General features: G+C 63.1%; 1 protein-coding gene across 1 annotated transcript in view; it reads right to left on the minus strand.

Annotated features, from left to right (window-relative positions):
- EHBP1L1 (EH domain binding protein 1 like 1) overlaps positions 1 to 13,035 on the minus strand; it is a 73,456-nt gene that overhangs the window by 9,118 nt on the left and 51,303 nt on the right. Inside the window, exons 2-10 of the mRNA XM_062637169.1 lie at positions 12,227 to 12,397; positions 10,031 to 10,088; positions 8,881 to 8,976; positions 8,706 to 8,759; positions 4,471 to 4,661; positions 1,974 to 2,107; positions 1,760 to 1,837; positions 1,567 to 1,673; positions 252 to 400 (exon numbers count right to left, since the gene is read on the minus strand). Of these exons, the coding sequence (XP_062493153.1) occupies positions 252 to 400; positions 1,567 to 1,673; positions 1,760 to 1,837; positions 1,974 to 2,107; positions 4,471 to 4,661; positions 8,706 to 8,759; positions 8,881 to 8,976; positions 10,031 to 10,088; positions 12,227 to 12,330 (971 nt within the window). The 5' untranslated portion in view covers positions 12,331 to 12,397. The remainder of the gene's footprint in view (positions 1 to 251; positions 401 to 1,566; positions 1,674 to 1,759; positions 1,838 to 1,973; positions 2,108 to 4,470; positions 4,662 to 8,705; positions 8,760 to 8,880; positions 8,977 to 10,030; positions 10,089 to 12,226; positions 12,398 to 13,035) is intronic.

Here is a 13,035-nt window from a genome sequence, read left to right on the forward strand (position 1 = left end):
CATCCCCATATCCCCCCCATGTCCCCATCCCCATCCCCATGTCCCCCCCATATCCCCCCCATGTCCCCATCCCCATCCCCATGTCCCCCTCATATCCCCCCCATATCCCCCCCATATCCCCCCCATGTCCCCCCCATGTCCCCGTCCCCATCCCCATGTCCGCAGCCCCATATCCCCCCCCCATGTGTCCTCCCCGTCCCGTCCGTCCCCGTGTCCCCCCCCTCCCGGCTCCCGGTGGCCCCGGGGCTCACAGCAGCTCGGGCCGGTGCCGGTGCAGGAGCGCGCAGAAGGCGAGGCCGCTGCGCCAGGAGGTGCTGAAGTTGGTGACGCGGACCCCGCGGTACCCGGCCGTGGCCGCCTGGCACCAGCGCAGCAGCGCCCCGCTGCCCCCGGGGGGGGGCTGGCGGTGGGTCAGGACCCGCACCCATCACCCCCCCCCCCCGGAGCCCCTATGGGAGCCCCCCCCACACCCCACACCCCACACCAGCAGGGATGGGTGCATGGGGTGCCCCCACCTCCTATGGGACCCCCCCTGAGCAAGGATGGGTGCATGGGGTGCCACCACCTCCTATGGGACCCCCCCCCCGAGCAGGGATGGGTGCATGGGGTGCCCCCACCTCCTATGGGACCTCCCCCCCGAGCAGGGATGGGTGCGCAGGGTGCCCCCACCTCCTATGGGACCCCCCCTGAGCAAGGATGGGTGCATGGGGTGCCACCACCTCCTATGGGACCCCCCCTGAGCAAGGATGGGTGCATGGGGTGCCACCACCTCCTATGGGACCCCCCCAGAGCAAGGATGGGTGCGCAGGGTGCCCCCAGTCCCTATGGGAGCCCCACCCCACCAGCAGGGATGGGTGCATGGGGTGCCACCACCTCCTATGGGACCCCCCCCAGCAAGGATGGGGGTGACCCCAGCCCCTATGGGACCCCCCCGAGCAGGGATGGGTGCATGGGGTGCCACCACCTCCTATGGGACCCCCCCCCCGAGCAAGGATGGGTGCGCAGGGTGCCCCCAGCCCCTATGGGAGACACCCCCCCCGCCCTAGCAGGGATGGGTGCATGGGGCGCCCCCACCTCCTATGGGAGCCCCCCCCAGCAGGGTTGGGTGCATGGGGTGCCCCCAGCCCCTATGGGAACCCCCCCAACAAGGATGGGGGTGACCCCAGCCCCTATGGGACCCCCCCGGAGCAAGGATGGGTGCATGGGGTGACCCCAGCCCCTATGGGAACCCCCCCAACAAGGATGGGGGTGACCCCAGCCCCTATGGGACCCCCCCAGAGCAAGGATGGGTGCATGGGGTGACCCCAGCCCCTATGGGACCCCCCCAGGGGAAAGGATGGGTGTGCAGGGTGCCCCCAGCCCCTATGGGCAGCCCCCCCCCAGCAAGGATGGGGTCCCCAAACACCCCCCAGCAATGGTGACCCCCCCCATTCACTTGGTCACTGAACCCCCTGCTCCCACCCATAGAGGACCCCAAGCCTCACCCCCTATAGAGGGTGCCCAAGCCCCCTAAGGTGACCCCAGCCCCCCCCATAGGAGTCCCCGAGCCTCCCCAGCCCCACTCACCACGTCCATCTTTTGGGGTGGGGGTTGTTCACCCCCAGGGCCGGGGGGGGCCCTTTGTACCCCCAGTGTGGGGGGATCCCCACAATCACCTTCCTTTATGGGGGGCCCTGCAGGAGACACGGGTCAGGGACACTTGGGGGGGGGGGGGGGCTGAGAGTCCTGATCCCCCCCCCCAAGCCCCCCCAAAACCCACCTGTGCGTGAGGGGGGGGGCTTGGGCTCTTCCTCCACCTCCTCCTCTTCAGGCAACGCCTGCAGCTCTCGGGGGGACTCTGGGGTACGGGGGGGGGGGTGTCAGGGCACCCCCTTGGCAGTGGGGGGGAAATGGCGAAGGGGGGCAATGGGGGGGGCGGCGATGGGGGGGTGATGGGGAGCGATGGGGGGGTGTTGGGGGGCTGATGGGGCCACCTCGGGGGGCTGGGGCAGGGGGGGGCCCCCCTCGAGGCTCCTCCTCCTCCTCGGGGTCGCTCTCAAAGTCACCCAGGTCGGCCACGTCCCCCGGGCGGCTCAGCAGGCTCGCGACGCTCTGCATGTCCTCGTCCCTGCACACGCATGGCACACACGTGGGACACGCGTGGCAAACACAGGGCACACGCATGGAACACACGTGTGACACACATGGCGCACACAGGGAACACACGTGTGACACACATGGCACACACAGGGCACACACAGGGCACACACGTGTGACACACATGGCGCACACAGGGAACACACGTGTGACACACATGGCGCACACAGGGAACACACGTGTGACACACATGGCACACACAGGGCACACACAGGCCACACACGTGTGACACACATGGCACACACGTGTGACATGCGTGGCAAACACAGGGCACACACATGGCACACACGTGTGACACGCATGGCACACACATGGCACACACATGGCACACACGTGTGACACACATGGCACACAGGGCACACACGTGTGACACGCATGGCACACACAGGGCACACATGTGACACGCATGGCACACACGTGTGACACGCATGGCACACACAGGGCACACACGTGTGACACACATGGCACACACATGGCACACGCACGGCACACACGTGTGACACACAGGGCACACACATGGCACACACGTGTGACACGCATGGCACACACAGGGCACACACATGTGACACACATGGCACACACAGGGCACACACGGCACATGCATGGCACACGTCTGACACGCATGGCACACACAGCATATGCATGGCACACACATGTGGCACGCATGGCACACACAGGGCACACACGGCACATGCATGGCACGCACATGTGACACGCATGGCACAAGGCACACACATAGGACACACATGGGACACATGTGGCACGCATGGCATATGCATGGCACACACATGGCATACAGATGGCACACATATGGCACACGCATGTGGCACACACATGGCACACGCGTGCCACACATATGTCACACACATGTAACACGCATGGCACACATGTGTGACACACACGGCACACACGTGTGACACGCATGGCACAGGGCACACGCATGGCACACACATGGCATACGCATGTGGTATGCATGTGGCACACACATGGCACACACGTGGCACACACATGATACGCAAGGCACACACGTGTGGCACGCATGGCCCACGCACGTGACACACGCACGGCACACGCATGTGCCACATGCATGGCACATACATGGCACATGTGTGGCATACACATGGCACACACATGTTACACCCATGGCACACAGCTGTGGCATGCATGGCACAGGGCACACACGGCACACACATGGCACACGCATGGGACACACATGGGACACACATGTGGCACGCATGGAACACACATGTGACATGCATTGCGTCCCCCATGTCCCCAAGCCCCCCAGGTCCCCAAGCCCCCCATAGTGTCCCCCAAGGCCCCCATAGTGGTCCCCATGCCCAAGCCCCCCATAATGTCCCCCATGTCCCCAAGACCCCATAATGTCCCCCATGTCCCCAAACCCCCCATAATGTCCCCCATATCCCCAAGCCCCCCATAGTGCCCCCCATGTCCCCAAGCTCCCCATAACGTCCCCAAGCCCCCATGTCCCCAACCCCCCCTAGTGCCCCCATGTCCCCAAGCCCCCTATGTCCCCACCCCCCTAGTGCCCCCCATGTCCCCAAGCCTCCATTGTCCCCAAGCCCCCCCTAGTGCCCCCCATGTCCCCAAGCTGCCCATAGTGTCCCCCATGTCCCAAAGCCCCCCATGTCCCCAAGCCCCCCATAGTGTCCCCCATGTCCCCAAGCCCCCCATGTCCCCAAACCCCCCACAGTGCCCCCCATGTCCCCAAGCCTCCATGTCCCCAACCCCCCCTAGTGCCCCCCATGTCCCCAAGCCTCCATTGTCCCCAAGCCTCCCCTAGTGCCCCCCAGGTCCCCAAGTCCCCCCCTAGTGTCCCCCATGCCCCCCCCAGTGCCCCCCATGTCCCCAAGCCCCCCATGTCCCCAAGCCCCCCTAAGTGTCCCCCATGTCCCCAAGCCTCCATTATCCCCAAGCCCCCCTAGTGCCCCCCATGTCCCCAAGCCCCCCATATCCCCAAGCCCCCCTAAGTGCCCCCCATGTCCCCAAGCCCCCCATGTCCCCAAGCCCCCCCTAGTGCCCCCCATGTCCCCAAGCCTCCATTGTCCCCAAGCCGCCCATAGTGTCCCCCATGTCCCCAAGCCCCCCATGTCCCCAAGCCCCCCCATGTCCCCAAACCCCCCACAGTGCCCCCCATGTCCCCAAGCCCCCCATGTCCCCAAGCCCCCCTAGTGCCCCCCATGTCCCCAAGCCCCCCATATCCCCAAGCCCCCCTAAGTGCCCCCCATGTCCCCAAGCCCCCCATAGTGCCCCCCATATCCCCAAGCCCCCCCAGTGCCCCCCAAGCCCCCCGTGCCCCCCGGTGCCGCTCACGTTGGGTGCCCCTCGTGCAGGACGCTGGCGCTGAGCCGCAGGCGCAGGTTCGCGGCCGCCACCCTACGGGAGCGGGGCCGCAGGGACAGGGACAGAGCCAGCGGCCCCCCCCCCGCCGCCGCCGCCGCCCCCCCCAGGCGGCCCAGGTCCAGCGGAGCCCCCGCAACCACGGAGCGGCGGCCCCGGGACTCCTGCGGGGGGAAGGGGGGGTCAGAGGGGACCCCAATGGGGAACCCGATAGGAGACACAATGGGGAACAGCAATAGGGCACCCCCAATAGGAGCCACAATGGGGACCCCAATAGGAGCCACAATTGGGAACAGCAAAAGGGCACCCCCAATAGGAGCCACAATGGGGACCCCGATAGGAGCTACAATGGGGACCCCGATAGGAGCCACAATGGGGAACCCGATAGGAGCCACAATGGGGACCCAATAGGGCACCCCCAATAGGAGCCACAATGGGGACCCCGATAGGAGCCACAATGGGGAACCCCAATAGGAGCCACAATGGGGAACCCGATAGGAGCCACAATGGGGAACAGCAATAGGGCACCCTCAATAGGAGCCACAATGGGGAACCCCAATAGGGCACCCCCAATAGGAGCCACAATGGGAACCCCGATAGGAGCCACAATGGGGATCCTGATAGGAGCCACGATGGGAACCCCGATAGGAGCCACAATGGGGATCCCGACAGGAGCCACAATGGGGAACCCCGAGAGGAGCTGCAATGGGGAACCCTGAGAGGAGCCACAATGGGGAACCCTGATAGGGACACCAAAAGGAGCCACAATGGGGGACCCCAATAGGAGACACAATGGGGATCCCAATAGGAGCCAAAATGGGGAAACCTGATAGGAGCCACAATGGGGATCCCAATAGGAGCCACAATGGGGAACCCCGAGAGGAGCCACAATGGGGAACAGCAATAGGGCACCCCCAATAGGAGCCACAATGGGAACCCCGATAGGAGCCACAATGGGGGCCCGATAGGAGCCACAATGGGGAACCCAATAGGAGCCACAATGGGGGCCCGATAGGAGCCACAATGGGGAACCCCAATAGGAGCCACAATGGGGAACCCCAATAGGGTCCCCAAAAGGAGCCACAATGGGGACCCCGATAGGAGCCACAATGGGGAACCCCAAAAGGAGCCACAATGGCGAACAGCAGTAGGGCACACCCAAAAGGAGCCACAATGGGAACCCCGATAAGAGCCACAATGGGGAACAGCAATAGGGCACCCCCAATAGGAGCCACAATGGGGACCCCAATAGGAGCCACAATTGGGAACAGCAAAAGGGCACCCCCAATAGGAGCCACAATGGGGACCCCGATAGGAGCTACAATGGGGACCCCGATAGGAGCCACAATGGGGACCCAATAGGGCACCCCCAATAGGAGCCACAATGGGAACCCCGATAGGAGCCACAATGGGGAACCCCAATAGGAGCCACAATGGGGAACCCGATAGGAGCCACAATGGGGAACAGCAATAGGGCACCCTCAATAGGAGCCACAATGGGGAACCCCAATAGGGCACCCCCAATAGGAGCCACAATGGGAACCCCGATAGGAGCCACAATGGGGATCCTGATAGGAGCCACGATGGGAACCCCGATAGGAGCCACAATGGGGATCCCGACAGGAGCCACAATGGGGAACCCCGAGAGGAGCTGCAATGGGGAACCCCGATAGGGACACCAAAAGGAGCCACAATGGGGGACCCCAATAGGAGACACAATGGGGATCCCAATAGGAGCCAAAATGGGGAAACCCGATAGGAGCCACAATGGGGATCCCAATAGGAGCCACAATGGGGAACCCCGAGAGGAGCTGCAATGGGGAACCCAATAGGAGCCACAATGGGGAACAGCAATAGGGCACCCCCAATAGGAGCCACAATGGGAACCCCGATAGGAGCCACAATGGGGGCCCGATAGGAGCCACAATGGGGAACCCCAATGGGGAACCCCAATAGGGTCCCCAAAAGGAGCCACAATGGGGACCCCGAGAGGACCCGCAATGGGGAACCCAATAGGAGCCACAATGGGGAACCCCAAAGGGAGCCACAATGGGGAACCCGATAGGAGCCACAATGGGGAACAGCAATAGGGCACCCCCAATAGGAGCCACAATGGGGATCCCAATAGAAGCCACAATGGGGAACAGCAATAGGGCACCCCAATAGGAGCCACAATGGGGATCCCAATAGGAGCCACAATGGGGAACCCCGAGAGGAGCCACAATGGGGAACCCAATAGGAGCCACAATGGGGACCCGATAGGAGCCACAATGGGGAACAGCAATAGGGACCCCAAAACGAGCCACAATGGGGAACCTCGATAGGAGCCACAATGGGGAACCCCAATAGGATCCACAATGGGGAACCCCAATGGGGAACCCCAATAGGGTCCCCAAAAGGAGCCAGAATGGGGAACCCCGATAGGAGCCACAATGGGGACCCCGATAGGAGCCACAATGGGGAACCCCAAAAGGGGCCACAATGGGGAACCCCGAGAGGAGCTGCAATGGGGACCCCGATAGGAGCCACAATGGGGAACCCCAATAGGGCAACCCCAATAGGAGCCACAATGGGGAGCCCGATAGGAGCCACAATGGGGGACCCGATAGGAGCCACAATGGGGAACCCCGATAGGAGCCACAATGGGGACCCCGATAGGAGCCACAATGGGGAACAGCAATAGGAGCCACAATGGGGACCCCAATAGGAGCCACAATGGGGACCCGATAGGAGCCACAATGGGGAACAGCAATAGGGCACCCCCAATAGGAGCCACAATGGGGAACCCCGATAGGGACACCAAAAGGAGCCACAATGGGGACCCCAATAGGAGCCACAATGGGGAACAGCAATAGGGCACCCCCAATAGGAGCCACAATGGGGACCCCGATAGGAGCCACAATGGGAAACAGCAATAGGGCACCCCCAATAGCAGCCACAATGGGGACCCCGATAGGAGCTACAATGGGGACCCCGATAGGAGCCACAATGGGGGACCACAATAGGGACACCAAAAGGAGCCACAATGGGGAACCCGATAGGAGCCACAATGGGGAACCCCGATAGGAGCCACAATGGGGAACCCAATAGGAGCCACAATGGGGACCCCAATAGGAGCCACAATGGGAAACAGCAATAGGGCACCCCCAATAGCAGCCACAATGGGGACCCCGATAGGAGCCACAATGGGGGACCACAATAGGGACACCAAAAGGAGCCACAATGGGGAACCCGATAGGAGCCACAATGGGGAACCCCGATAGGAGCCACAATGGGGAATCCCAATAGGGCACCCCCAATAGGAGCCACAATGGGGAACCCCGACAGGAGCTACAATGGGGACCCCGATAGGAGCCACAATGGGGACTCCCAATAGGGCAACCCCCAATAGGAGCCACAATGGGGACTCCGATAGGACCCCATTACCCAGGGGACCCCAAGAGGGGAACCCCAACAGGGGCCACAATGGGGAACCCCGATAGGAGCCACAATGGGGGACCCGATAGGAGCCACAATGGGGAACCCCGATAGGAGCCACAATGGGGGACCCCAATAGGAGCTACAATGGGGACCCCCAATAGGACCCCATCACCCAGAGGACCACAAGAGAGGACCCCCAATAGGAGCCACAATGGGGAACCCCAAGAGGAGCCACAATGGGGACCCCAATAAGAGATACAATGGGGAACCCCAATAGGAGCCACAATGGGGAACCCCAATAGGAGCTACAATGGGGACCCCCAATAGGACCCCATCACCCAGAGGACCACAAGAGAGGACCCCCAATAGGAGCCACAATGGGGAACCCCAATAGGAGCCCATCATCCAGGGGACCCAAACTGGGGAACCCCAATAGGGCACCCCCAATTTGACCCCATCACCCAGGGGACCCCAACGGGGGAACCCCAATAGGGCACCCCCAATTTGACCCCATCACCCAGGGGACCCCAACAGGGGACCCCCAATAGGAGCCCATCTCCCATGGGCCCCCCATGTGCCCCAGGGGATCCCTAATAGGGGACCCCCATCAAGACCCCCTGCCCCAGAGGATGCCCATCTCCTAGGGACCCCCAACAGGGGATCCCCATCTCCCACACGGACCCCCCAACCAAGGGTCCCCTCTCTATTATGGGACGCCCCCCCACATCCCCTAGGGGAGCCCCAAAAGGACCCCCCCCATCCCCAAGGGCCCCCCCATGGGGACTCACGTTCTCGATGAGGAAGCTCCACTCCTTGTCATCGTAGGTGGTGGCATGGGGGTCCTGGGGGGCGGGGGAGGTCCCATGAGCACACGGTGTGTGGGGGGGACATGGGACAGGAGTGGGGACCCCATAGGGACCCCATAGGAGGGGACACGGTGTGGGGGGGGCCGGGGACACGCACCCGGTAGAGGGTGACGACCACCTCGATGCTCTCAGGGACCACCCAGACGACCATGCCCCGGTACGGGTTCTCGATGCCCGGCTGCCAGCTGTGGGGCTGCACCCCCCGTCAGCCACCCCTGGCCCCAGAGACCCCAACCACACCCCCCCCCCCAGACAGCCCCATAACCACCATAGACCGCCCATAGACCCCCCATAACCCCCATAGACCCTCCCATAACCCCCATAGACAGCCCCATGACCCCCATAAACCCAATAGACAGCCCCATAACCCCCACAGACCCCCCCCATAACCCCCATAGAGCCCATAGCCCCATAACCACCATAGACCTCCCCATAACCCCCATAGACATCCCCATAAGCCCCATAACCACCATAGCCCCATAACCCCATAACCCCCATACGACCCCATAGACAGCCCCATAACCCCCATAGACCCCCCATAGACCCCACAGACATCCCCATAACCCCCATAGAACCCATAGAAAGCCCCATAACCACCATAGACCCTCCCATAACCCCCATAAGACCCCATAGACAGCCCCATAACCACCATAGACCCCCCCATAACCCCCATAGACATCCCCATAACCCCCATAGACCCCCCATAACCCCCATAGACATCCCCATAAACCCCATAGACCCCCCATAACCCCCATAGACAGCCCCATAACCCCCACAGACCCCATAGACAGCCCAATAACCCCCATAACCAACATAGACAGCCCCATAACCCCCATAGACATCCCCATAACCCCCATAGACCCCCCCATAACCCCCATAGACAGCCCCATAACCCCCACAGACCCCATAGACAGCCCCATAACCCCCATAGACCCCCCCATAACCCCCATAGCCCCATAACCACCATAGACCTCCCCATAACCCTCATAGACCCCATAGACAGCCCCATAACCCCCACAGACCCCCCTAGACCCCCTGTTTATCCCCCCATAGGCCCCCCCAAGACCCCCCCCCCCCCGGTCCCCCTCAAATTCCCTCGCCCCATAGACCCCCCATAAATGACACCCCCCCCCCCCCCCCAGAGAACCCCCCTCACACCCCCTCCCCATTGCCCCACTGATCGCCCAGCCCCATGGATCCTCATAGAAGCCCCAACCCCACGGGTCCCGTCCCCCCCCCCAGCGCACCTTGGAGCAGACCCTCCGGTTGCGCCGGGTCCAGACCACCGTGAGCTTGTGGGGCTGCCTGGGGGGGGGGTCAGGGATGCTGGGACCCCCCCCCATTCCTATGGGGCAGCCCCCAGTCCCCCCACAGGGTGTGGGGCGGCTCCTCCTGCCCCATGGGTGCGGGGTGGGGCTGTGGGGCCGCCCCATAGATAACGGTAACGGCTCCATAACGGCCCCTATAGCAGCCCCTATACAGACCCCTTTGCAACCCTATAGCTGCTCCCCTGCACCCCTACAGTGACCCCTTTGGAGCCCTATGGTGGCCCCTATATAGACCCCATGGCACCATTATACCGCACCCCAATACTGACCCCCCTGCAGCCCCATAGCTGCCCCTATGTAAAGCTCATTGCACCCCTACACTGACCCCCCTGCAGCCCCATAGCTGCCCCTATGTAAAGCTCACTGCACCCCAATACTGAACCACCTGTAGCCCCATAGCTGCCCCTATGTAAAGCTCATTGCACCCCTACACTGACCCCCCTGCAGCCCCATAGCTGCCCCTATGTAAAGCTCATTGCACCCCTACACTGAGCCCCCCGCAGCCCCATAGCTGCCCCTATGTAAAGCTCATTGCACCCCTACGCTGAGCCCCCTGCAGCCCCATAGCTGCCCCTATGTAAAGCTCATTGCACCCCTACACTGACCCCCCTGCAGCCCCATAGCTGCCCCTATGTAAAGCTCATTGCACCCCTACACTGACCCCCCCGCAGCCCCATAGCTGCCCCTATGTAAAGCTCATTGCACCCCTACACTGACCCCCCCTGCAGCCCCATAGCTGCCCCTATGTAAACTTCATTGCACCCCACACTGACCCCCCTGCAGCCCCAGAGCTGCCCCTATGTAAAGCTCACTGCACCCCTACACTGAGCCCCCCGCAGCCCCATAGCTGCCCCTATGTAAAGCTCATTGCACCCCTACACTGACCCCCCTGCAGCCCCATAGCTGCCCCTATGTAAAACTCATTGCACCCCTACACTGAGCCCCCCGCAGCCCCATAGCTGCCCCTATGTAAAGCTCATTGCACCCCTACACTGACCCCCCTGCAGTCCCATAGCTGCCCTATATAAAGCTCATTGCACCCCTACACTGAGCCCCCCGCAGCCCCATAGCTGCCCCTATGTAAAGCTCATTGCACCTCTACACTGAGCCCCCCACAGCCCAATAGCAGCCCCTATGTAAAGCTCATTGCACCCCTACGCTGACCCCCCTGCAGCCCCAGAGCTGCCCCTATGTAAAGCTCATTGCACCCCTACACTGACCCCCCTGCAGCCCCATAGCTGCCCCTATGTAAAGCTCATTGCACCCCTACACTGACCCCCCTGCAGCCCCATAGCTGCCCCTATGTAAAGCTCATTGCACCCCTACGCTGACCCCCCTGCAGCCCCAGAGCTGCCCCTATGTAAAGCTCATTGCACCCCTACACTGACCCCCCTGCAGCCCCATAGCTGCCCCTATACCCGGCCCGGCTCCAGTCCCTATAACAGCCCCACTGCCCCATAGAGACCCCACTATCCCCTATAGCCGCCCCCCCCCCCGGGCCCCACGGCCCTGCCCCCCCCATGAGTCACCCCACGTTGCTCCAGCGCCTCCGGGGCCGCGCCCCAAGGAGGGGGGGGGGGCCCCCCATAGGGCGCGAGACTCCCCCCCCCCCCATGGGCAGGTGCGGGCGCTCTGGGGATGGGGGGGGGGGGGGGGGGAGAAACCGGATACCCCCTGCGGGGGGAGGGGGGGGGGGAAGGGGGGGCCGGGGTCTATTTTTAGCCCCGGAGCCGCCGTTTCCCGGCCCCATTTATGGACATTTTTAACTCAAAACGAAAGCGGGAACACGGCCGGGGGGGGTGGGGGGAAGTGGGCGCGGAGCCCCCGTGTCACCCCCTGGAGACCCCCTCCTCCAATGGGGCAAACCCCCATAGGGAGGGATGAAGGGGGGGGGGGGGGGCTGGGACATGCCGCGGGTTTTGGGGGGTACGAGGGGGGGGGGGTGGGGATCACGGGGGGGGGGGCTGGGACATGCCGCGGGTTTTGGGGGGTACGAGGGGGGAGGTGGGGGGCTGGAAGGTTCCGCAAAGTTTGGGGGTTCCCGTGGGGGGGGGGGAGGGTTTTGGGGGTCCGTGGGGGAGGGGAGGGGAGGAGGGGGGGTCGTGGGGGTCTCACCAGCTCCTGCCCCCCTCCACCAGCAGCTCCTCGAAGGTCGCCACAAACCGCACTTTGGCCGCGCGCTTCCCCGCACGCTGCAGCCGCTTCCACACCGACCCCATGGCGCCCCCCCCCCCCAACCCCACAGCTCCGCGGGTTCGGGACCCGCTGCCGACAGCTCCGGGGCTGATTTTTCCTCACCTACCCCCCACCCCCCCTTCCGAACCCGGCTTTGGGACCCATAGAACGGGACCAACCCCCCCCCCCCACCCCCCCGCGCTGGGCGCGGCCCGGCCCCGCCCGGGCAGGAAACTGAAGCCGGAGCAGGGCAGGAGGAGCTTCCCCCCCCAGGCCATAGACCCGCCCCCCCCCGGGCCATACAGCCACATTGGGCCCTATATATAAGTGCTTTCCTCATACCCCCCCCCCCGGGGCCTTAAAACTACAGCCCACCCCCATCATATATCCCCCCCCCCCCCATCATATATACCCCCATCATAAATCCCCCTCCATCATATAGCCCCCCCTCATATATCCCCCCCATCATATATCCTCCCCCCCATCATATATCCCCCATCATATATCCCCCCATCATATATCCCCCCATCATATATCCTCCCCCTCCATCATATATCCCCCCCATCATATAGCCCCCCCTCCATCATATAGCCCCCCCTCATATATCCCCCCATCATATATCCCCCTATCCATCATATATCCTCCCCCCCATCATATAGCCCCCCCATCATAAATCCCCCCCCATCATATAGCCCCCCCTCCATCATATAGCCCCCCCATCATATATCCTCCCCCCATCATATATCCCC

Source organism: Pezoporus occidentalis, unplaced genomic scaffold (genome assembly GCF_034315485.1).
Source record: "Pezoporus occidentalis ecotype Australia unplaced genomic scaffold, CSIRO_AGI_Poc_V1 ctg506, whole genome shotgun sequence".
Classification (NCBI taxonomy): domain Eukaryota; kingdom Metazoa; phylum Chordata; class Aves; order Psittaciformes; family Psittacidae; genus Pezoporus; species Pezoporus occidentalis.